The following is a 27,020-nucleotide window of genomic DNA, read 5'->3' on the forward strand; positions in this document are numbered from 1 at the left end:
TGGTGGTGTTGTTTGGTTGTCAGGTATTATGCTTAAAAAAGTTTGCTTCATACCAAATTTCATTAATTTCGGTTCAGTAGTTTGACCTTGAATGATCAACAATCAGGGTTTTGTATCTATAATATTGCTATAGATTTCATATCTACCATCGTTTAAGTCATATAAAATTCATTGGGTATTTATTAGTCGCTCGTAACTTTGTTTATTGATTTCTCATAAACATGACATTCTATTTCACGCACGGTTGAATTTTGTAACGGCTTCAAAATTGTGCTCAGTTCGACTATTGTGTACTTTTTTTTTTCAAAGTTTATCGCTTGCGAGCCTTTGAAGTTATAGGAGGTATTGAATGAGGTGTCAGTTGGGTGAATTGTAATAGTTCTGGATATTTCGTGATGTATTTTTCGTTTTTACTTTTGTTACTTTTTAACAAATTTTATTACATGTATTGTCTTTGGAACTTATTACGATATTCCTCAAATTATTACATTGGAACAGGAATTATTAATTATACTAAATATAACTGTAAAAAATATGAAATTAATTATAGCTACCATTTTGTTTTAGAATTACAATTTGATCACGCTATCTTCATATATATATTGATATCTGTAACGGAACTGATAGAAAGCGATCGTTAAATGTCCGAAAGTGAATACTGGCATCAAACAGCGTATCAACGATCGTTTTCAACATTTCACGACTAAGATACGACGTCAATTATAGCAGTAGAACAGCTGTATAAAATAGATCGATGTTGTTACGAACTGTTTTAAAAGAATTTTAGATATATCTACAATTGTAAAAAAGTTTTGTAGCTAATTAAACTACATTAGTTTTACTAAAAACATTCCCAAACTGACTTCCATTTCTTTGAACGTACATCTAAACATTTAGTATAATTTACGTCGCTATAATAAGTCTGACCTCTAAGTCCTGACAAGACAAAAAAAATAATTATGGGGTTCGTCTATTGAAAAATTCTCAGTAACAGCCCGGAGTCCAGAAGTTGGAAGGTACACTACCGTATCTCGGAAAGCATTTAAAGCCGTTGGTCCTTAGCCTGAACTCTTGCCAGTCCTGTCAGATTAGACGAATTAGAGTTAGAGAGTGCCAGTGTTTGCGCACACGCTTGTGTGACTTATGATAACTTTACTTGACTGGTCTACCTAAAGATTGGCGGCCTTGGCATCAGGTGGTAAGGACGTCATCATAATATACAAACATCTTAAAACTGTTCTATTAAACTATAAAGTTCTATATCTCTCGGGTCTCGGGTTTGTTGAAAAATAACTTCTCCCTTCAAGATACCAGTAAGATAATATACGTCGATAACAGCTGAAGTTTTTTAACGTTCATCCATTGTGGGAACAAAGTCTAGTTCATTAAACTAGCAGCAAAGTTTAATCACTTATCGCGCTTTATTTCAGTTAAAACTAGTTAAAACTTTAATTACTATAAAGGTCAAAGTAGATTATGTTCAACTCTTAATTGAAAATGAAATTAGTTATATTTGATTTTGAACGAATTTTATATCAACGAGACTACGGTGAAATTTTTTATGTGAAACTTGTATTGCGATCAAGCGATCGGGGGTAAGCGGTTGTTTTGGATTGCCATTCAATCGGACTATCAAAGCGAAAGAAACATATTTTTTTTACTATAATACCTCTTGAGTAGCTGGCTAGTCTTGAAGAAAATGTAAATATATTGTTGTATTTATTATGGGAATAGAACCATGTACATCTTAGCTTAGTACTTATCAATATACTTTGCCAGCTTGGTTGGCATTTATGTTAAAATCTCCGCTCGAAATGAACTACCTAACATAAAAATAATTCATATTGAACTTCAAGGTTTCTGAGGTTAGCGTCGAAGCATACAAACTCTCCAGTTTTATAATTCAGATATAGATGACTATTCATTACGAGAGATGTGCGCAGCTGCAAGAATTAAAGATGTATGACGTTTTACGGACGCGTATTTTTAACTAGTGCGAAGCTCCGAAGTTAGACGAAAGCAACAATTACAATTAAATATTCGGGATGTAATGTAAGACGTTTAAGATTGTTGTTACTTTAAATAATTCAAATTTGAATTTCCGAGCGAAACAAAATTAGTATTTGTGAATGCTTTGTTTGGAAAAAACCTTAACTTTGCTGGTCATAATAACTTTTAATTGTTTTTGAAATAATTATTCTATTTTTAATCAATGCTTAGGTACAGTCAGCTTAAAATATGCTAATATACATACAAGTAAAACATTTAAGTTATTTTTTTTAAGTCCACAAGAATGTATGCGTACGTACCTAAAACATATAAAGTTTCAAAACTTTGTTGTGTTACCATTACAAAATGGCAAGTTTTTTTTTTGAAATAAGAACACTGAGTATTTTGTGTTTAAAAAATACATATTTACAAAAGAATAAGTCTTAATATCGCAAAAAAGTCCCGGCTTATTATAAGAGCTCTATTCATGTCGAGAGTGTACACAAAGTGAAGACACGAGACACTCGTAATTATTGCGAGGATCCTTCGTTAAAGTGCAATTAAAAAAGTTTTTTTTTTTTTCTAACAAAGGAGGTTTTATATTTATAGAGGTATTTATATACTTGTTTTGTTTGCGTGTGGGTTGTAAACGAATTTATATTTCGAGTAATGTCTTTGACTTTATTACTAAGTTTTATTACATAATTTAAATGTAGCAAACGATTTGCTTTTGATAAACTTTGTTTCAAAGTTATTGCTCGAAATACTTTACAATACAATAAATACTTACGAAAGTTTTAATAAGTTACATAACTAATCAAACAACCTCAATTTTAAAGTTATTAAGATAAATTAAAAAAAGATTAAAAGTCGTAAATTAAAAAAATAATAATTGTACAGTGAAAGGAACTTGTATAAGAATTATTTCATAATTGTTTGAAAATAAAAACTGGCTAGTATATCAAACCACTAAACACAATCGTAGTTCATTGATACGTTAGATAGATAATGAAATAAAAACCAAGATTAAATTTACTTTATTTATTTTTACTAAGTTTTTAAGAACTCAGCATGATAAAAAAAAAATAATTAAAAAATTAAATTTTCTTAAATGGGACGTCAAGTACATAGAGATCATATCATCCAAATCAGTTCATAATTGAAGGAGATCTAAATTAATAAAAAAAAAAAACAACCGCTTTGAAAATGGGTTTTTTTAACTTGTTGAAGTGCTTAACGGAACGTTTAGTAGTGAAACATCGAAATTAATTATTATTGAAAGAATTTATGATATATATATAAAAATATACATATATAGAATCGTATAATGTACGAGCCACGGAGACCATTCCGATTAACGAGCGAGTGGAGACATCCACAGCAGCACAGCACAGGCATGATGACGTAAGAGAATTACATGCCGTTTTCCGTCACGGCATGCGTCGGTCTCACGCGAATAGATGTTTCACATAAAAAGTAAACACCAACTTCGGGACAACCTTGGTTCACCAAGTCTAATTCATTGTAAGATACACAAACTTACGTAACATGGAAAGTTTCACAACTTCATACGTAACAAAAGGGACAGCTTATGATTTGATTATAAAAGGGAGATGGGAGTTAATTTCCAAGGTTCAAAGTAAGTCAGGAGGGTCACTTTAATAACTTAGGGCGAACATCGAGTGACGAAGGCACATTGTGACGTATTAACAACGCCCGAATACCATTAGCGTGGAACTTAGTGTTATTAGTATAAATAGACCTTTTTGCTTTGCGGAAACTTTTTAAAAGATTTCTTCAAAATTAGTACTTATGTAGTCTTCTCGCAATTTTTGGATTTAACGTTTTTTTTTTTATTAATAATAATAATATTATAATAATATTAATATTCTTATGACTGTTACGATAAAATCGTTTTATTATTAAAGACTGTGATCATTGCTATGAATTTTACAGCGATGACTGATGATTAATTTATTTTGAAGGGTAGATTATCATGTAGGTCACCTGATAATGAGAGATTGACGGTTAATGACATTGGATTTTTAGCTCAAATGTATTCCCTACTTTCTCAGTGCGTAATGTATTACGGAATCTAAGATGTTATGTACATTGTGTCTATATTCCACTGGCCTACTCACCGTCTAACCAAAGACAAAGCATTCATGTTTGGTGGTATCCTCGAGCCAGTAGAATCACCAATTGCTTATTACAAACACGCCTTGAACGTTTGGAAAAACGCATTCCAAACGTTTGCCGGTATTATGTACATTGTTTAAAATATATATGTCGTATAATTGAATCGATTATATATTTTTAATATAATTAGGATAAACAAAATCATATGTGCTTACAATATATAATATTCAAGATATTTGCTCAACTATATTCTTGTCTCATATAACTTCACGGTCTGTAAACTTAGTAGGCATTGTATTTAGTTTATACGAAAATTGATCCAGTCCATTAAATGTGACTTATGACGCGCCTGAGATAACACACTAAAATATAATAGTGTATAAATCAAATTCCATGTACACACACAAATACATAAACGGACACACTAAAATAAATTTCAAAAATATGTTTTTGGGGCTTATTTCATTTAATTTGTTGGTACGTCGTAGTATATTTATATATATAATATATAATTATTAGACTGTTATATAATACAATAAAGGTTTTGTAATACTATAATAAAATAAAATAAATACATTTATATAATTTTTTGGCAGTTTTAGTCGATAATCTCAAGAATTAAATTAAGGTATAACTTGATAATGCTTTTTAAAAATATATATAAATAAATATAATAAAATCATTATACAGACGAAGATAGATAAGAACCCTATCAATCAACATAACATAGCGTATTATAACTTTGTATACGCGTGTACGTGTTTTTCCTTATAAATAAAATATATTAATCGTTTATAATATATGTTTATATCAAATATTCTATTAGTTTTTAAACGAAACTTTTATTATTATTAATAGTGATACAGTTGCGTAAATAATTGTAAGTAAGTTAAACCTCCTTAACAAGAGATGGATTTAAATTGTTCTTATTTCAATAAAAGGACTTTCTCGACTGTTACATAACGTTATGAGTACGTAGAACGAAGGATACCCAAAAATAACTCAATTAGCGGCTCGTAATACGGGTCTATGGCGTGTTATGCGGCACCTGAGATGAGGGTCGATATGCTGAAATGATGGAGTGGTATAAAGTTGAGGACATAATAGCAGGAGCGTGTTGGATATATTACTCTATTCGCGTAGAAGAATGAAATAATGATATTAATGAGGAATTTATGTATGTGTGAATGTTAATAATGATGAATGTATGTGCACATGCCATGGTTACAAATTTCTCTATTTTGGAGCAAAGTTCTTAACGCGTCTTACAGTAGAGTGAACTTGCAGAAATCGTCACGTAAGGAAAACGCGTTATGACCTCTCTCTCTCTCTCTCTCTCTCTCTCTATGTCTCTGTCTCTTTCCTTTGTATGTTATAATTATAATTCACAAGGGATTTTTAAAAACAACTCTATTTCTATTTAAATATTTTCATTGTTCATTTGTTTTATTGTGTTATTTAATGTCAATTTCAATGATATACAAAAACGATCACCTTTTCTCCTATTAATAACAATTCTCTGAAGAATTATTATTAATGACGAATCGTCAATGCTGGGTCTATGTGTACGAGCCGTTTGAATTGCTAATTTTTCAGTTTCAGAAAGGATGCTTCAAATCTTTCGCTGATACTGATAATATTCTTAAGATACCATTCAATAGCCTCGAATCTTAAAGATATCTTCATTTGTCCTTCTATTTTTAATCTTGTGATAAGATCAAATTAAAGACAGCCATTGGTTGATTTTAAATCGTAATCTCTGTTCATTGGTTGCAACAAAATCGTTTTCTTACATCAAGATTGATTTCTCTTAATTCCCCGATGCGTGCTGAGCTAAATTACGTCGTTCGGCTACGGGTCATCTCTTGGGGTTGGAAAATAAATTTGTATCGCTCATGTTGAAATTGTTTATCGTTTCAACAGTATTGTTATAACATTGTGTCCTAAGAAAAGGGTATATTATGACTCCTTCTCAATTAATCTTTATTATTTTTATGTTGACTTGCGACTCGCCCCGGCCATTTATTCGTAGAGGAAATGACAAGTGTGCTTAGTGAGAGTATATGAAGTATATACTTCAGTAACGATATATATATTTTTTAAATTCTTTATTGACCACCATAAAGTTAATGGGACAAAAGGCGGACTTAATGCCTGAAGGCATCCTCTGCCAGTCAAGCTTTAGGTCAAACAGAAAAACTATGAAGGCGGTAATTAAAAATAAATTTTAATAAAAAATTTATTAGTTTAGAGTATGTCATAAATGAGAAATCTAGATTAAAGTGTTATAGGTTATCGTTCTGCTGTAACAATCTGACCCCCGTTTCGCAGAGAATGATTTTTCGTTGCACATAATTTGGAAACGGTAATATTTTCTAAAGTATTCATCATATAACTGTGACTAAAAAATAGTTGAAAAAGGATTAATAATCTATATTAATATTATAAATTCGAAAGTAACTGTCTGTCGTTCCACGGCCATACAACTGAACTGAATCTGATGAAATTAGGTATGAAGCAAGCTTGAACTTCAAGGAACAAAATAGGCATTTTCGCCTAATTCCCCACGTCAGACTTCGTAAACGCGAAACTGCGGATGACAACAAAAATAGTGTTTTACCCTAGAAGATGGACACATACTAACCTGAACAATGCGTTGTGCTGTAGGCCTTTTTAAGATCTAAGATTTTCTACAACATTGCTTTGATGTATCCCCTAAGCCCGGTCTGTTTTTTATAGCAAAACCATTCGTGGAAAATACGATGCTATGACCTTTGATCCAGTAGCTACCATCCAAATGGAACATAACAATACTATTTATTGCTATTTTCTGATATCTATCTGATGAGTGCGTGATAGCCAACAACTTAGCCAGACCGGCTTGCACAAAGTTGGATTGGGCAAATTGTTTCCGTCAATGTATTGACCACTTACCACCAGATGCCATTTCTAAAATTTGACCGCCCACTTATCGATATCATAAAACATAAGTATATGTATGGTTACCGTCATGTTTCAGACTTACCATTCAAATAAAATGTTGCCATAGTATATAAGTAAATAGGATATTGCAATATCCAAAATAAATTACTATGTTTTTTAAATGTATTTCGTATTTTCCTATAATGTTTTTAGAATTAATGTCCTTGTGTCAATTATGTCGGCTTATGTCGGTAACCGTTGTCAATTAATCAACCGGTATTGTGTGGTTTTAAAATATCAATTATAATATTAACAAATATTATAATATGTTGTATAAACTGTTTATATTTATTGCAAGTTATCGCCTATTAAATAGTGATTATAATTATGTCGGAACCGTTACGTCAGTTTAATGACCATATTATTAGGCTGTACATCCCGATGACACGGTAACGAATACCAAATCGAATTTAAAAAAAAGAACTGAATTAGAAAAAGCATTTAATTTTGAAATTCTCAATTGTGTGATAAAGTTAGGAAGGAATGCGCACCTCCCATGCCTTGAAAAGCACGTACAACCGTTAGTGCTGCCTCTGATCTCTCTTCGGGCGTGTCAGATTGTAGTCCCGTCAGATAATGACAGTGAGGGAACTTATAGGGTGCATCTATGTTTATATTTATTAAACCAACCATTATTACAGATTTGTCTTTGATTCGTACTTCACTTAGAATCAAGCTTCAGATTGGGTAAGCTGCTAAGTCATGACATACTGGTTTTTATATATACATACCGCATTTACTCTATTGTTAATTGAACTGCATGTTCACTCAAAATAAAGAGTACAGTGAATTCCGGTGAGGCATGAAAGCGAGAACTGACATGCTTTCATGTAATTAGCGTTGATTCTGAAGTACCCAATAAATTCTCATTACGTTATATTCTTAGACGTTTGTTGATTTATGTTTCCATATAAATTTGATAATACACCAAGCAAATTGGTTCTTTGTTACATTTCATTATATTAATACAAGTAATATTGGATTTTTTTTTAACTTAATCTGAAAAAAAGAACTGGAAATTTTATGTTTTAAAAATTTATAGGTTTCAATGAACAAAAAATAAAAATGTTCGATATTTAAATCTTCAATCTATTTATTTAAATTTCAATTTATATAAAAATAATAAAAATAAATAATATAATGTGAGGAGATCGTTTTCTTCATTTATAATTTATCTTAAACGTACAACATTTTTTTAGTTCTTACAGCTGAACTTCCATGTGTTTAATTTGTGTTTTTAAATCATAATGTGGTCACATGCGGTAATACACATGCTGGTCATCCAGCATGTGTCAGATGATAATCTTCCACATGTAAATTCACCAACCTGTACTACGACTACGACTACGACTTCTTATAATTATGAGACCTTAACAAGTTGTTTTTACTTTATTTTTTCTTTTTATTAATTTAGTTGAGTTTTGTTTACTGTTCAATACTATATCCAAAAACGTATGATGTGTTTCTAAGTGTACTAAACTAAATTGCGTACTGTGTTTAGTTAAATAATGCCTTTGTTGTAGAAGAGGCGGCTTCAAAGGTCGCCGGGAACGATTCTGCGCCGGAGAGTTCTGATAAAGATACAAAACTGCCGCACAACGAGGCCAACATGATAGTTGGTGAGTTTAAATTATACTTACTATTTAATTATATGTATTTATCAGTGTTTATTATTTTAACTGATTATTCATCAACATATTTACAAACATATAACTCAAACTTGAGGGAAGGAAGACATTTCTACTAGAGATAAGCTTGCCTTTGTAACATAACTTTGCCATCTTAAATATAACTAAGGCCATTAGTCCATAAATAATACAATATATAAATAAATGCATTGCTTGTCCTCTTGATAAAAACATTTCAGGTTCGAATCTTGGGTGTAAAAGTTATCGGAATTTCTGTTAAGTACCTGCAGTTCGAAGATAGGAAATTGGCAGTAATGCACTTCCGGTAGGCACGTAAAGCTCGTTCTGCGCCCAATCCTTAATATCGTGTCGACATCGTGAATATCAAAATAATACAAATACTCTTGCTCGAGCTAGTCGCCATTATCGCCACTTGGTAAAGATGATTAGTAACTTTGTCAGTCTGTCTATCTATTACGTTTTCACGAATTTATTGAAAATATGTAGCAAGATTTAACCCCAAGTAAGAACAAAGACTATTTTGTACCTAACGATCCGTAAGTATAGAACATTGACTAATTACAAAATACTAATATTTGTACTACTTGTATAAATTATTCATTTTTTTTTAATCAATCGTAGTATCGATGAACATTTAAAATTCCTTTTATTATAACAAAGATCTTATCAAGTGTATCACGAACAATTAAACAGTCCATTAAATGCTAGTTGGATCTCAGGAAAGGGTTGGTATTTATGCAAATTACGGAGACGAGGAAACGAGTTGGAATCCCTAATAGCCGCATTGAGAATTGTATCCAACTTCGAGAATTAAATCTTCAAAGGATCCACTTGTATTCGAAATTCCGATAACTTTGACCCGATTGTCCACCTGATACGCTGATGCGCAACGGATCTACTATCTATTTCAGATTCCAAGTATTTCGTCCTTACATTTTAAAATGGAATTTTTCTAGTCGTACCTAAATGTCTTGCACAAATCAATATCATTTTTCTGATAGTTTCTCGTATAATGTCACACTGTTGTTGACTGTTTGAACACAAATAAATTGTGTTATGAATATTTGAGCCGAGATGGCCCAGTGGCTAGAACGCGTGCATCTTAACCGATGATTTCGGGTTCAAACCCAGGCAGGCACCACTGAAATTTAATGTGCTTAATTTGTGTTTATAATTCATCTCGTGCTCGGTGGTGAAGGAAAACATCGTGAGGAAACCTGCATGTGTCTAATTTCAACGAAATTCTGCCACATGTGTATTCCGCCAACCCGCATTGGAGCAGCGTGGTGGAATATGCTCCAAACCTTCTGGAATATTTGGAATATTCTCCTCAAAGGGAGAGGAGGCCTTTATCCCAGCAGTGGGACATTTACGGGCTGCTAATGCTAATGAAAAAAAATGTCTGAGATTTTTTGAAAAACTAATGGCATAATTAAAATCCAAATGGCAAATCGATGATATTTGTTTTTGATTGTATGTGTTTAATTGTATAATCATTTGACGACATTAATTTTCACCATTTTATTATAATAGATATGTTCTCATTGAAGATTCCATTTTTATAGACACTCTAGTATCATCATTTACATATATTTATCGTATTATCAGTTATTTGTTAGCCTTCTGATCCCCAGGTAGCACGCTAATAGCTTCTGAATAACGCCTCTATGATAATTTAAATCTACTAGTAAACCAGGTATCAAATTGTGGGTAACAAATTGGCTTGTGCCTGATTTTGTTTATTATTCTAAATCAGACTTGACAATACTAGCTTAATGACAACAGTTGTCATTTGGAACCATCAACTCCCATTATTATCAAATACATTTCAATAGTATTTGAGTATTGGTATTAGGATGAAGGTTCAAAATATATTTGACTAATCTTACACCAGTTGATCTATTATATGTATAAATATATTATTTTATGAAAATGCCATTCTTAATGTTAATTGATGTAGTATCAGCCTGTAAATGTCTCGCTGCTGGGCTAAAGCGTGCTAATATTTTAAGAAAAGTTTTGGAGTTTATTTAACAACTCTGCTCCATGGAGGATTAGTGGATACACTTATTTACATCCGATACATGCGGGTTTCCTGATGATGATTTCCTTCACCATTCATTTATATATTGTGAATTATAAGCACAATGATGCCCATGATTTTTCAATGATCAAGTACCACTGAAAAAATACACTGGATTTGAAATTCAGAACCCGAGGTTAAGATTTAAATGTAACTAAATACTGGACCATCTCTTTGTTACGTAGTTACTACAAATTGAAATGTGAAAATATTCTTATTGAACATTTAAAATGACGATTGATAATATTTGACTAGCGAATGATCTTCAAATTCGTTTTACTGTAAATTTTGAGATGTGCCACGTCCTTTATTTGGATTTAGCAAAGGTTACGACTAGACAGGATAAGCTACTAACTAAACAGTGCATAAAATTGGACAAGCTTAACTCACAGAGTCACAGTTAAGCTTCTAATTGTTTCAACTATTACTTCTCAGATACAATATCGAAGTTGAGACCGATGTTCACTCGAGCGATATTTCTAGTTGATTGTGACGCTTCGTAATAAGAGAATGTTGAAGCATGAAATAATGTTAATAGTAAATAAAAGTACGTTTATGTTTATAATTCCGTTTTGTAAATCAACAAATGAATGTCTGCGGATTTTTTTTTTCTTGAATATATCAAATAAAAGTTAAATATTTTATACGCTTATATTTAAAAGTATTTCGCTCAGCTTCTCGCTAGATAACTCTGAAATATCAGTTGTTCCTTTGACACTTTATTTTTTTTTTTATCATATAAATTTATCTATATTTATTTATGTATGTATATTTATATATGAGGGTGAGTGAGTTGGTGTAATTAACGGCATTACAAATCTATTATTCGTAGATTGGCTAATGCTTATTAAAATTATGTTATAAACGTATTTGACCTTTTTCCATTGATAAGAATATAATAATTTATTGTAAACACGCGCGGGGTTTGCCGATAAACTCATATTTACACACACTCACGCAAATATATACCCACACACCACTGATATTCCTAATTCAAAAAACATTCGTATTCTAAATATTCTATTTTTTTTCAGATATCGTGATCCCGTCGCTGCTTATAGCGGCGCTGTTCATTGGGAACGCATTCATCGTGCTCATCATATACAAGTACAGGAAACGGTGAGTAATATTGTATACTTGATATTTTTGTACAATAGCGTCTTAATATTGGCTCTATAAAATATTCCGTGTGGTTCAAGCGGAATACAATTAAGCTACCACAAACCGTAGGCGTTGTAAAAGCCGACTCCGGGACTTATTGTTAAGCGTATCCATTGAGTACGTAAGCAGCTAAATTACCCGTATGGTTGGGGAACCTACCCCTCTTAGAATCGATGTAATTTTCCAATGCAGATTACATGCAGCGTTGAATACAGATTAAAGGCATAAGTGCGAGCAAATTTTGACAATTATCGTCTCTATTAGATACGTTAAAGATCGAATTTTCTTTGACGCTTTTAATACCATATCTGCTCAGCTCATACTACGTCGTAAAAATATTGGTTATATTATACTAACGAATATAAATATAAGCCGTGTTTCTTGGGTTTATATAAATACAACGTACTCTTAAATTTCTTATTCTTTCAAGCCGAAGTGAGGCTATATAAAACTAAATATATATTTCATAATAATATATGAGTATTCATTCAATATAAATAATATTTGGAATGGAATGGGTCCGGATGTATGATTGGAACTCGATAGAAAATGTTTGAAAGAATATGTAATGAAAAAAGTAGAGTGGCAGAGTTTGATCATAATTCCGATTGTTAGGGTGAAAAATGAGGCAGACCACCTGTCACCAGTGGAATGACATCTATTAAGTTTCCTCGAGCAATATTACTTCTAGGAGTTCTTCGACAGCTAATGGTATAAAGTTATGATTTGGAATATGAAACGATAATTTGCACCGTCTGCCAAATTCTATATTTTACGACTGTTTTCACCGTTTAATTTGTCAGAAAAAGATCAGTATTGATGTACTATTTCATTCAACAGTCTTTTGTTTTTGATCTAAATATTTAATACTTTGAATCCAAATCCCGTTGGCTGACGTTGAGTTTTGGATCTATATTGAAAGTGTTAAATAAGAAATTAGTTTAATCTCTTTATTACGTAGCGTTCGTCATCATATCAACGCCGTCCATTTTTGTATACATTAATACTCAACTTTATTGTACTAAGATGTTTTTCTCTCCGCATTATTTACTAGATTTATACTTAGTTTGTTTTCTTATTTATTAAGAAGAAATACTTGCAAACTATTTGATTAGTATCGGTCATTCCCTAAGAACTTGTATTTTAAGAAACATAAATAGTTCCTTCTACAGTGAGCCGCCAACCATAGGATCTATCAATTTGTGCCTGTATTTAAACTGGCTCACTTCCAAAAGACGCCGTGACATCAGGTCAAGAAACTTTAGAGGTAGAATAATTGATGAGCGTATGATACTAATAGTGGCGGTTAACCAAACGACCTTGTAGGATACCCTGCCAAGAAAAAATAATAATCTAAACATTTCAATTGTATAGTTAGAGTATATATAACTTTTATAAGGGTCACGTGACTGCAACAGGAAGTCTAGCCATTAGCATTGATTGTGACACGCTTGTTTGGCTTCGCGAGGCACGGACGTTCACTGATACTCGTTTTATATATAAGTACACTATAATATGTACCTTACTTTGATATTATTTTACATAAGAAACGGGTACGAATTCGTATAAAGTTAGCCCTATTTCGCCATTTAAAGTAAAATGACAAAAATCGTTTCTAAAAAGATTACCTTGTAAAGTAAATTTTCGTTGCAAATTTCAGCTTTCTAGACTTAGTAGTTTTGTCTGTGCGATTAGTCAGCGAGGACAAATAATTTTATAAGTATAGATATTATATTATTATAAGTTTAGTAATGTTTTTTTGAAATACTACAATGTAGTCCATTTCTATACGATTTTTTGTCACAAAAAGTCCATTGAGCCTGATTGAGTAACAAATGTTCAAACTTTTGCTTTTATAAGTGTGTTTTATTAGTGAGATAGAAAATAGTGCAGAAGTTTTTAGCAAATTGTTTTGTCGTGTTCCTTTACCGATACAAGTGAAACTAAAGTGCATTATCGCTAACAGCGTTTCGCTTCTGTTCTCTAATTGACCTTACAGCCAGCTCTTTCAACCGCTGTATGGAGTTAACTCAAACTTTATGTGTGGAACTCGATTCAGTTAAAGAATGCGATAAAACAGAAAATAAAACTGATAAAATACGCTATTAGTCATTTCCGTCAATGGTTCTTGTGTTTGGTCAAAACAAGAACATGCAATTCACGATTGTCACGTCAATAGTCCAAATTTAAAGCGGGTGAAATTACGAAATGCAGCGCTGGAACGCGCTGCATATTCTGGTATAAGTTTTATTATTATTATATTATTAGATTAGTAGTTTTTCCACTTTGGCGTTAAAACCGTCTCACTTTTTAGTAGTAGACGATTTAATTAAATCGTCTACTTTCACTTTTTTGAGAGTGTGTCAAATCTTGCAAGTGTTTTGAGACCGGGTTGGCCCAACCGGTTCGGATGAAATGTTGCAAAAACTTTTGTGCTGATAATGATAAAATCTACTATGAAAAATGATTTATATATGTTATTGATAATAGATTGGTAAACTGGCAAAAGAATTGCTTGGGAAGTGGTCACCATTGCCCATGTACATGGTTCTGTAAGAAATATTAATCATCCCTTATATGACCAATGTGCCAATGTTGGTAACGACGATGTTATGTCTCCAATTCCTGTTGTTACACTGGCTCAATTGTCCAAACCGGACCACAGCGGTTGAATATAAGTAGAAGGATTTAGTTAAACTTATTATTATTCCATTGTAACATTAATTATTTCTTTTTTTTTTCAGTTGTGAATCACATTGATTTGCAGACATGAACTTTATTTATAAAATAAAATAGAAATTCTATTGAATATTGTTTTATTATTAAATGCATAATTAACCTTAAAACTTATACGTATTATATGCTTTAATAAAATTCATTTGCACAAAAAATAATATGAAACACGTATTTACGTCATTGGAAACGCTACAAAAAACTTTTCCATACATTTCTTATGATAAAATTGCAAAAGGATTTTGAAAATATTTTCCTTTTACACGAGAATTTGTGGGAAATCCACCGATACCTTTGTGGGAAATGTTTTGGATTGGTACGTACATAAATATGTAGTTTTTTCCCTTTGCAAGGGAAAGCAATCTACTCTTTAACTGAAACTTCTGGGTCCATCAACCTCTCGTCATTTATTGGGACGAAATTATTTTTATTGCCCGTCCTTTGACGTGTACCAGAATTTTATGAAACATCTATTTACTATGATTATAAGCTTATTAGAAACTGTTTTCAAGATCCAACATATTATTGCTATGAAATATTGATGCCGTACCACTTGAAAATAAATTTTAGTGCCTTCGCACTTGTTTAAATATTTATTCAGTACAAAACAACTGCTCGGAAATATCCTAACAGTGGGCCCTCTTATCTTGTTGAGGACACCTGATGCTAGGGATTTGTGCAAGCACGTCTGGGTAGGTACCCACTCATCATATATCCATATAATCTTACATCAAACAGCAATACTTGGTTTGTGTTTCGGTCTGAAGGGAGAGTGAGCCAGTAGCTACAGGCACAAGAGACTTATGCCCCTAAACAAACCGTCTGATGGTAAGTGGTCACGACTGGTCTTAGCCATTGGTACTTAAAGAAATGTGAATCATTCCTCATATCACCATCGCGATCAACTATGTAAACTAGTGGTTTGGATGGTGGATTGGTTTGTATGGATGGTTTGTTTGCCAGTCCGCCTACCTATATGACGTAAAAAGAAATAGACGAAGCAGAACCTCTTCCTACACATACTTACAATTTTCCTCGACTAACTTTACCTTTAGCACAAGGTGAAATATAACCAAAAATAAAGTATGAGAAACCGGCCTTATCTACTCCCATCGTAATTCCTTTCACGGCGTTCTAACTAAATGAAACTACGCATCAAGAATTTATCTCTTGAAAGCATACTAAAGATTAAATAATAAGATTTCTCATTAAATTATAATTCGCGGTAATGGAGTAGACTTTCCTTTGATCCTAATCTGCCCCCAGAATCTTTTCGAGATGCGTGTAATTAACTAAGCCGTTTTATTTGATTTGTTAAGCGAATTTTCTCTTGGTATGTCTTATTCACGTATACACACATACACGCATAAAGATTATGTCTCTACGAGTGTGTGTACGTATTCACACACATATAGATATGTATGTATGAGTATTTGTACGTCTGGAAGGATTTAATAAGTAATATGTTTAATTCGAACAAATTTAATGTTTTCCATTACAATTGTAGAACAAAGACAAGGTCTCAAAGTTTTTAATCAAAATTTAAGGTGAAATGTACCCTATTTCAAATCACTTATGATTTGTTTTTAACGTCGTGTTGTCGTATCGTCGTCGTATCGGTTTCAGAATATTCGGGCATTTACAAGTAGTACCCCTTTTATAAAAAGGAATTTTGTAGGGCGGTTTTGTTGGGCGGTCCGCTATTGTATGTCCGGGTGTAAAGACAGTATAATTACGCACATGACACAAGATTATAGATTTTTTATACTTCTTGCAGTGCCAGAAGTTTGAAGTTGTGAGGAAAGCAATTAAATATATATTAAATAGATATTTTTATTCCACAGAAAAACGGAAGACTTGGAAGACGAGTTTAACACAATTCCGCTGAGCGCGAACGGAGTCCACAGCGCGGGAAACGCGGTCTAGACGGCCAAGGATGGTTACACACTAGCAAGATTAGAAGATATTTATTCTATTATTGTAATTATTCATAATATAATTCGTTGAAATGAATGACAAACGAAAAAAAAACTTTATTACTTATTTCTTTTTAAAAAATTCGTTTGGAAAAAGAAAAACTAAACGTCATGAGATGAAGAAGGTTTTGCTTTCATCTGAATGAATCATGACAGAAGTTTGAAAATTATATGAGAAAAAAATGTACATTTGAATGTCAGTGAGTTGTAAATAATGGGAGACGTCAAAACATTTTGTTTCGTATTCGGATTTCACACAAAAGAGGTGGCTCCCGTTTCCGTTGTTTTTACGGTTAAAAGTTATAGCGGCGAGTTTTGTGAAAAACTTTTATTATGCGATGAGTTTTATGTGTTCAGACTGTTCTTTTAACAGCTAAATAATACCAAAGAGATTCTTACTATGTGTAATGTTGCTAGTGTGTAAAGTATCCTTAGTATTTCGTAAAAAAAATTTGTCTGCGAATGTACAGAAGCACTCAAATTAAAAAATAATGAACTCTGTACATTGACAGATAGTTTTAAGTTGACTTTTTTATTTTAAAAATATCTACATTCTCTAAAAGCTCTAGATGTCTAGACGAAGTGTTTTGTAAGTCAATACAAAATCATTAAAAATAAACATTTACAAGCAAAAAAAAAACCGCTTTAATCCCTATAAATGAACGCACTGGTTCATTAAAATAATCCCGTTTCCCTTAGGGTATGATTACACGGAATTAAAATTCACACGGGAATTATTCAAGTACGTAGCTTCAAACATGTGTCTGGATTTAAAAAAGTAAAAGCTTGCTTTACAATTTTTAATTGAATCATAAATAGTTTTATAGTAATAAAATACTTGTTATATCTCTATCATGAAAAAGTAATTCATTCAGTTTTAAAATGAATCCTTAAGTTCTACTAAGAACGTAGCGAATATAATTTGAGGCCGAAATGACACATTTTTACAGAACAATTTTGCAATAAAAGCATTATATCCACTGTGTATGAAGCTACTAAAGCTGCGTTTCCGTTGCAGCGAATTGGCATTTTGATTTGTCAAGACGTTGGTAACAGAAATCGTCAACTTATTATACCAGACAGTGTGTTTTTCAAGTTGCAAATGCAGAAATTGCCATTTGACGGAGACGCAGTATAACATCTCGTCAAGTGTGATCTAGCCTTAATCGTAGATGACTAGATACTAAGTAAGGACTGATAATAATATTGAACACTCGATAAAATGCAATTTTCATTTCGCACATAATCCACTGCCTATTTTAAATGTTACGTCAATTATCGGTTATGTTTTTAGATGTTTAACTTCTTTTTTTTTTTAATCGAAATTATCAATGTTTTTGTATTCGGCAAAATCTGTATAGAACCTGTAATGAATAAAGGCACTCTCTATATATATTCCATGTTTTATTTTTCAAATCCTTTACTAACAGCAAAATTCAAATGAACCTGTTTTTTTTATAGTTTACTTAGGCAAAGGCGCAAGGTCCATAGACATTAGCGCTGTAAGAAATATCAAACATTCCTTACATCGCCAATCCGCCACCAACCTTTGGAGCAAAGACGTTATGCCTTTGGCCTGTAGTTACACTGTCTCATTCCCCCTTTAAATCCCAACACAACAATACTAAGTATTATTGTTTAACAGAAGAATATCTGATGACTGAGTGGAACCTACCCAAACAGATTTGTTCAAAGCTTTACCAAAAAGTTACATATACAAGTCGTGTCGAAGAGAATGATTTAGAACTTAGGCTATATAAATCCGTTATTCCTCACGATAAGATAAATTTTAAACACATGTTTCACATATGAGTGACTCAATTGTACTTACCCAGATTTGAATATGTGACCTTCAGTTAAGATTCACGTTTTCTGTCTGCCATCTGGTTCTCAAGTAACTAATTAATTAATTAATTTTGAATTATGCGTAGTAAAACGTATTGTAGGCAGACATAGTGTCATATCGACTTCTTCGTTACAAAGTATTCACCGACGTACATTTAGTATTATTGTGTCTTTCATGGTCTTTTAGACTAAAGTAAATGCTCTTTATTACAATACTCTCTTTATTATAATACTTTCAATAGTACATATAGTATCTACAACGGTCGTCTTTTTTCTAAAGGAGATTATTTTCTAATCTTCGGTATACTATTATGGGTCTCGACGTCGTAACTGCGGTTTGGAGACGTACACGCTCACTAATAAAAAAAAAGAAATTATTGAGTACGTATTGTTTTTTTTTTTTAACATACTCCTTCAAATTAAATTACCTAATTTATTTTGTGTGATATAGATTCAAAATTTAATCACTTCAATTTTCCAATTGACTAAATAATTAATACCAACTTTACAATCAACAATATCAGTAATATTGAGATCATTGGCGTGGTAAACGATGACGTCTAGTCCGTTGCGCGTCGTGTTTACAAATATTGACAGCGACGCCAACCACGTCATGAACATGCATGCTTTATATACAATAAATAAAATTTTTGACGACCTCCGTGGTCGAGTAGTGTGTACACCGGTTTTCATGGGTACGCCACTCCCGTCCCGGGTTCGATTCCCGGCCGAGTCGATGTATAAAAAGTTCATTAGTTTTCTATGTTGTCTTGGGTCTGGGAGTTTGTGGTACCGTCGTTACTTCTGATTTTCCATAACACAAGTGATTTAGCTAATTACATTGGGATCAGAGTAATTTATGTGATGTTGTCCATTATTTTTTTTATATTAATTTTATGACATACTTAACGACAAAAGCATGTTTGAGATGATTGAGGATGCTCTATGTGATGAAGGAGAGAGTTCCATATTTGAACAGCTTTAACAAAAAAGGACTTAGGCTGGAAAGTGTAGGAAGCTATATACTATTGCTCAAATGTTCATACGTATCACATAGAAGGGTTGTTTATATCAAAATAATATGTATAGAGAATAAAAGTAAATATGAGGATCTGTGGAAGTTGATTCCGGAGCTACTTGAGTTTATTGCAATATCGGAATAAACTCAAGTAGGGATTCTTGGGAACCCAAATATAAATCGTACGAGCTTACTAACCTCAGCAAATAAAAATATTGTGATATCGTAAAATACCGATGAAAAGACAGAAACTTTAAAATAATATATGTAGAGGTCACGAGACGCTCAGCAGGTGTGTTAAAACGTAATCGTTAGTTATTGAAATAAGGAAATTGATAAATAAATATGGATTAAAATTGTTTAAAACATAGTTATTACAATAAAATAAATATATAGATATATATATATATATATATTTGTTTAAGAGCCGAGATGGCCCAGTGGTTAGAACGCGTACATCTTAACCGATGATTTCGGGTTTAAACCCAGGCAAGCACCACTGAATTTTCATGTGCTTAATTTGTGTTTATAATTTATTTCGTGCTCGGCGGTGAAGGAAATCATCGAGAGGAAACCTGCATGTGACTAATTTCAACGAAATCTGCCACATGTTTATTCCACCAACCCGCATTGGAGCAGCGTCGTGGAATATTCCTCAAACCTTCTCCTCAAAGGGAGAGGAGGCCTTTAGCCCAGCAGTGGGAAATTTACAGGCTGTTAATGTAATGTGAATATATTTTTATAATTATTGTATACTTTATGTAGAGAGCGGCTTCGGAGAGATGAGGAGAGCAATGAAGGCATAATAAAGCGTCACGCCGATTCCCGTCACGACATACGACTCCGTCTTACTTTCAAAGCGCGCCAATACGATTTGTTTTAAAATTTTCTTTTAAAGAAAACTTAATAAGATGTAGTTCCCGTAAGGCTACTGTAGGCTAGGCTGTTTCAAATAACTAAAATATAGTTATTATAGTACATGCAAAACGAAAAAAAAAATATCCGGCTGAGTTTCTTTCGCCGGTTCTTCTTAGGTCCGAGGAGCTAAATTCCGAACCGGTGGTAGATTTTTGACTATCAATAAGCAAGTGTAAACACTTCTATATTGAATAAAGATTTTTGACTTTGACTTTGACTTATATAATACAAAAATAAAACAATGACTAACTTAAAACTAATTAATTCTACGATTGATATAACAACGCACCATCTTATACATCATTTTTGCTATTGCGGATGTCAAAATGACGTTTTTGAGTCCTAACGTCCTGGTACCTTAATTCGGACACACTCCGTTAATATGAGATACACATCTTTACTCGGGCAATCAGGGCAATTGGGGGTATATTTTCACAATACTAATTGATATAACGGCATGTGTCCAGAGCGGAGTCGGTAATTGCATCTTGTCGGGAAAATATACTAATAATTTCTATCCAAGAGATATAAACCGCACCAATAGAATATGTTACACATTAGAAAGCATGTCTATTTTATATGGTCGTATTAATTTTAATCGATTTATAGTTGATTCGAGATATAACTTCTTTGGTATTCGTTAATACAAGGCGTTATTAATAATATAATAATAATTCTTTATTCAAGTTACCAGTGACTCATAATGGTTAGTATACAATATATCTTACAGACTATGTTAGTTATATTTACAATGATACATTTAACATATATATAACGACACATTGCCATTATCATTATTTTCTGTATCCATCTATGGCTGCCGAGCGATCGTGGGTAGGCGGGCGAGGAGAATTAATACCACGTGTTTGAAGGTTTTACAATATAACAGTAATACAACCAGCACTTTCGATATAATAAAGTAACGACGCTCCACCAGGCATGTCTTGCTTACACGATATGCAAATGCATTAAACAAAAGAGCCTGAAGTTGCGTCAGAGTGAAGAAACGTCCAACCGCCTTATATCCAATGTTACCGTCAAAAATGTCATTATTACTTTTTTTCGTTTCTCGACACTCTCAAAACACAGTGGCCCGTCATATATATATATATATATATATATATATATAATACACATGAATCACCGCTGCACCGTCCCGTTTGCAACGGAACAAAGTCAAAGTCAAAGTCAAAGTCAAAGTCAAAAATCTTTATTCAATATAGAAGTGTTTGCACTTGCTTATTGATTGTCAAAAATCTACCACCGGTTCGGAATTTAGCACCTCGGACCTGAGAAGAACCGGCGAAAGAAACTCAGCGGGATATATTTTTTTTAACCATTTTCCATGTAGGTACAATGATAAGTATATTTTAGTTGTTTGAAACAGCCTGGAGGCGATCATTTCATTCCCAAGGTGTGCAGTCAACTAAAAAGTCATTAGTGTTGTAATATCCTTTAGCACACAAACGCTCTTTAACGACTCTTTTGAATTTTATAATTGAATAATTTTGAACGTTTTCTGGGATCCTGTTGTAAAAACGTATACATTGCCCCAAAAAAGAGTTACTAACCCTGTGTAATCGGGTACTTGGAGTAACAAGTTTATTCTTGTTCCTAGTGTTAATAGAATGTACGTCACAATTTCTGGGAAAATCATTTATGTTTTTGCGTACATACATAACATTATCAAAAACAAATTGAGAAGCGACAGTCATTATTTTAATTTCTTTAAATTTACCTCTTAACGAATCTTTTGGGACCAGGTTATAAATTGCACGAATAGCCCTCTTCTGCAGTACAAAAATAGTATTAATGTCAGCTGCATTACCCCAGAGTAGGATGCCATACGACATTATACTATGGAAATAACTGAAGTACACAAGGCGTGCCGTTTCCACATCAGTCAAAAGTCTAATTTTTTTTACCGCATAGGCTGCAGAGCTAATTCTATTCGCCAATTTATTTATATGGGGGCCCCATTGGAGCTTAGAGTCTATTGTCATACCAAGGAACTCTGTTGATTCTAAAACATCTAATGCTTCCCCGTTTAAACCTACACTCGTTTTGACACATCTTACATTGGGAGTAGTGAATTTAATACATTTAGTCTTTTTACTATTTAACATTAAATTATTAACACTAAACCAATTTACTATTTCAGAGAGAGTATTGTTCACATCGTCATATATCGAAAGACGTCTTTTTATTTTAAAAATTAAAGAAGTATCATCAGCAAACAATACTATCTCGAGTTTATCACCTAGGAGATGTGGCAGGTCATTTATATAAACAAGGAAGAGAAATGGTCCAAGAATTGATCCTTGAGGGACCCCCACAGTAACTGGAGACCCGGGAGATCTCTTTCCATTTACATCAACCCTCTGAATGCGATTGCTCAGATACGAAATCAGAAGACTGAGTGCAGTGTCCCTAATTCCATAATGACGTAGCTTCCTGACCAAAGTTTCGTGTTGCACACAATCAAAGGCCTTAGATAAATCACAAAATATCCCTAAGGCATCCTGTGACTCCTCCCAGGCCCTGTAAATATTTTTAACGAGCTCAACACCAGCGTCAGTTGTCGAGCGACCCCTTGTAAATCCAAATTGTTTCTTGTGTAGCAACTTGTTATTGTTAAAATGTACTAGCATTTGATTTAGTAATAACTTTTCAAAGATCTTGCTAAGAGTTGGTAGTACAGAGATGGGCCTATAGTTGTTGGGGTCTGATGTACTACCTGATTTAAATATTGGTAATACTCTACTATGTTTCATGAGGTCAGGAAACACGCCACTAAGGACACATTTATTAAATATAGTGACAAGGTAGGGTGCGATTACATCAATTATTGAATTGACTACCTTGACAGAGATCCCCCACAGATCGGCCGTTTTCTTAATATCTAGTGATCTGAAGGAACTTATTACATCACTTACACTTACTGTATTAAATTTAAAGCTAATATTACATTCTTCCACATGATTTTTTAATAATGATTCAGCAACGGTAGGAGAGGAATTTAATGAGTTAGTTGTCGAAAATGGAATGTCAGCAAAAAAATTTTCAAAAACAGTTGCAACATCCCGATCTGAGGAAAAAAAATTGTTGTCAATAGATAAGCTAAAGTCGGAGATGTTATTTTTGACTCTTCCAGTTTCACAATTAATAATTTTCCATGTCATTTTAATTTTATCAGGTGCCTCAATAATTTTTTTTTTTATATGCAATGATTTAGCTGTATGACATACACGTTTGAATAGTTTAGAGTAGGCACTAACATAACTGATGAATGAAAAAGACCGATTGTATGATCTTTCACTATAAAGTTCATACAACCTCTGCCTACTCTTGTGAATTCCGACAGTCGCCCAATCATTAAATTTAAGAAAATTCCTAGAATAGACTGTCTTGGAAGTAAATATGGCATTAAATTCTGATTTAATTAATTTAAAAAAATTGTTATAAAGCTCATTAGAATTATCATTTAATTGTAAATATGAGAGCTTTGCCACGATATTACTTCTGAACTTCTCAATTCGATACAAATTGATTGGAACAAATGTCTGTTTTAAATCCTTAGCATTATTATTTATTTGCGAATTAAATGAAGCCAACTGTCCACAATGATCAGAACTTAACATATTTATAATACATTTATGATTAGGTACACAGTTAGTAAATATGTTGTCAATACATGTTCCAGTGGATTCAGTGATTCTAGTTGGCTCTAAGAATAAGTTAATGAGGTTATATGAATATAATAATGATCTGAATCTAATACTTGTGCTACAGTTTTCTAATAAATTTATGTTGAAGTCACCACAAATAAAAATATATTTACTTGATCCAGATAATTTCAATAATGCACTTTCCAATATTTTCTGAAATGCTTCATATAACCCGCTAGGAGGTCTGTATACGCATACAACAATGACATGCTCAAGCTCTGCACAGGCTATTTCAATAGTCTGCTCAATAGAAAGGCTCACAACATCCTTACGTTCTTTAAATTTTATATTTTTGTTAATAAGTATTAATGAGCCACCACGTATAGCTTTTTTTCTATTGAACATACTAGCCATCTGGTGACCACTGAAGTTAAACATAAACTGATAATTTACAAGCCAATGTTCTGTTATACATAAAATATCAATGGCATTACTGTTTATGAATAACTCAATTTCTAAAACTCAACAGTAACGATTCATGTATATACAATCCAGTCTATGAGATATCATGCTCAGAATTCTGTTGGAACTACCTCGTACCCGACGGACCAGAGACCCTCATCTTTTTCTCATGAGCGCGTCAAAACAGTCTACACGCGCTTCAGCGAACATCCCAGAGGCACTGCAGCATCGGGGTAGCCCCAACAGCACCCTGTTATTAACTACTACAATAAGTGTGTATACTTAAAAAAACTATAGGTAAGGCGATTATATTTAGTACCACAGCAGCACCGTAACAATTCACTTCGTATTTCACTTGCGAAATGTCGAAAATCGACTTAATTTGTTACGCTAATTTAGTGCGTAGTACATATACGATTAAATGTTATTTTTAATGTTGTTAATGTCACATATCACTTTCTGAAGTATTACAATCGTGTTCTACGGTGAGTTTCTAGTTGGTTCTTACAGAATAGCTCCTGATCGGTTAACATAATTATGAACGTATTCCTAGCGCAGTCAAATATTTGACCAGCGAGGGAGTAACTATCGAAGTTTTTTTTCCCAATTCACTACTCGATCTGTAAGAATGATGAATCAGCTTATTGGATTATTAAATGAAAACCTCTTTGCGTTTGAACATCATTTTCATTCAATTTAATTTATTACAGGAACATCGTGTAAAAAAACTCCTTTCTACAATTTAAATTTAAGTATTTATTAAAAATACACAACCATTATTTTATGAATTTTATTTATATTTGTGGTCATTTAGAAAATATCCGCCATTTTATTTTTATAAATTTTATGTTATTTTAAATACCCGCCAAAACTACTTATTCTTTTTCCACAGATAATAAAATCTTACATCGGATCATAAGTCGATTAACAAAACGTTCGATTCGAAATAAAAAAATAATGTTTCGAAATAAAAAATAATTAATAATTAAAATTGTAAATCATAATTTTACAAATTATTATGATTTACTTACAATAGTACCCACCATTAAATAAAAAAAATATATCGTCGTAAGATGTTCTTTCTTTTATTGAAAACCGGTTGGCTGATTGGTAAATAGACTATATGGTAAATTTTATTTGGTGGTAGAACTTAGCCCGCCTGGGTAGGTACCACCCACTAATTAGATATTCTACCGCCAAACAGCAGTAATCAGTATTGTTGTGTTCCGGTTTGAAGGGTGAATGAGCCAGTGCAATTACAACACAAGGGACGTAATATTTAGTGCCTAAGGTCGGTAGCGCATTCGCGATGTAAGGTATGTTTAATATTTCTTACAGCGCCATTATCTATGGGCGATGGTGACCACTTACATCATCAGGTGGTCCATTTGCTCGTCCGCCAACCTATATAATAAAAAAACTGGTCGTCTAATTTTCCTAATATCTGTGCCAAATAATTAATGTGCACTATTGACGTACTAACAAAAAAAGCGTCGTTTTACAGAACGGGGAATTTGTATTCGTTTTTGTTGCTCCACTATAATATAGTGAGTGCATATTTTTTTATATTCTAAGATCTGTGCAGTCACTCGTGACTAATTTCTGACTGGTCAACTAAGATCATGCAAATCTGGGCCAACTTCGTTTACTCTTACGCAAACCATTATAGTGAAAGTAAGTTTATAAAATGTACATTCATTTCGGTGTAGTTATCATCGCTCCGATAGCCGTGATCGTCTAGTGGTTAGGACCCTACGTTGTGGCCGTAGTAACCCAGGTTCGAATCCTGGTCACGGCAGCGTTCAGCTGTCATGGCGGAGTAATATTTTTTACATTTTATTTTACCGTAAAAAGTATACTATTGTGCAGTTTATATATTTTTATCTAATAGTAACTGGAAGATAAACGGACACATTATAATTTATATACTATGTAATATCTTCTGTTCAGTTAGCTATATACAGCTTCCATTGAAAATAACCGCAACCTCCAAAATCGCCCAGGACGACTTCATCATCACTTATCTAAAAAAGTTAAAAAATGTATTTATCTACATAAGTACAAAAAATAAATTTATCTACGTATAATTAATTTTCAAAAAGAGAAAACATATCCCTAGATGTTTTTATTATATATTTCTTATTTTGTAACGTCGACTTGGATTAAAATAGATTAAGTTTCTATGATAATTAAGTCTATTCCAATCAAAGATAACTTATATCAATTACATACTTTGAGATTTAATTGATATGATAATTAATTTATGGTATTTATTAAGTTTCATGAAAATATTGCAACGAAGTTCAAATCTTAAGATTAAGGCCTTAATTATATACAAATAATAATTAAAAATAGTTACTGTGTAATTCATGACTGCGTGGATAGGTGGCAAGAATG

At 32.6% G+C, this 27,020-nt stretch overlaps 1 protein-coding gene and 1 non-coding gene across 4 annotated transcripts in view; both read left to right on the forward strand.

Moving 5' to 3' along the window:
- The window catches only part of LOC125077182, a 115,793-nt gene extending 97,686 nt beyond the window's left edge, over positions 1-18,107 (forward strand). For all 3 annotated transcript variants that reach the window (XR_007120733.1, XR_007120734.1, XM_047689024.1), the window contains 3 exons: positions 8,634-8,729; positions 11,877-11,961; positions 16,581-18,107. Coding sequence is in view for 1 of the 3 variants with exons in the window: in XM_047689024.1 (XP_047544980.1) it covers positions 8,634-8,729; positions 11,877-11,961; positions 16,581-16,662 (263 nt within the window). In the remaining 2 variants the exon portion in view is untranslated. The remainder of the gene's footprint in view (positions 1-8,633; positions 8,730-11,876; positions 11,962-16,580) is intronic.
- An 8,242-nt stretch (positions 18,108-26,349) lies between these two features.
- On the forward strand, positions 26,350-26,421 carry Trnah-gug. The gene has a single exon. It is a non-coding gene; the product is annotated as a tRNA-His (tRNA).
- The last annotated feature ends 599 nt before the right edge of the window (positions 26,422-27,020 follow it).

The sequence above is a fragment of the Vanessa atalanta genome, chromosome 3 (genome assembly GCF_905147765.1).
Source record: "Vanessa atalanta chromosome 3, ilVanAtal1.2, whole genome shotgun sequence".
Lineage (NCBI taxonomy): Eukaryota > Metazoa > Arthropoda > Insecta > Lepidoptera > Nymphalidae > Vanessa > Vanessa atalanta.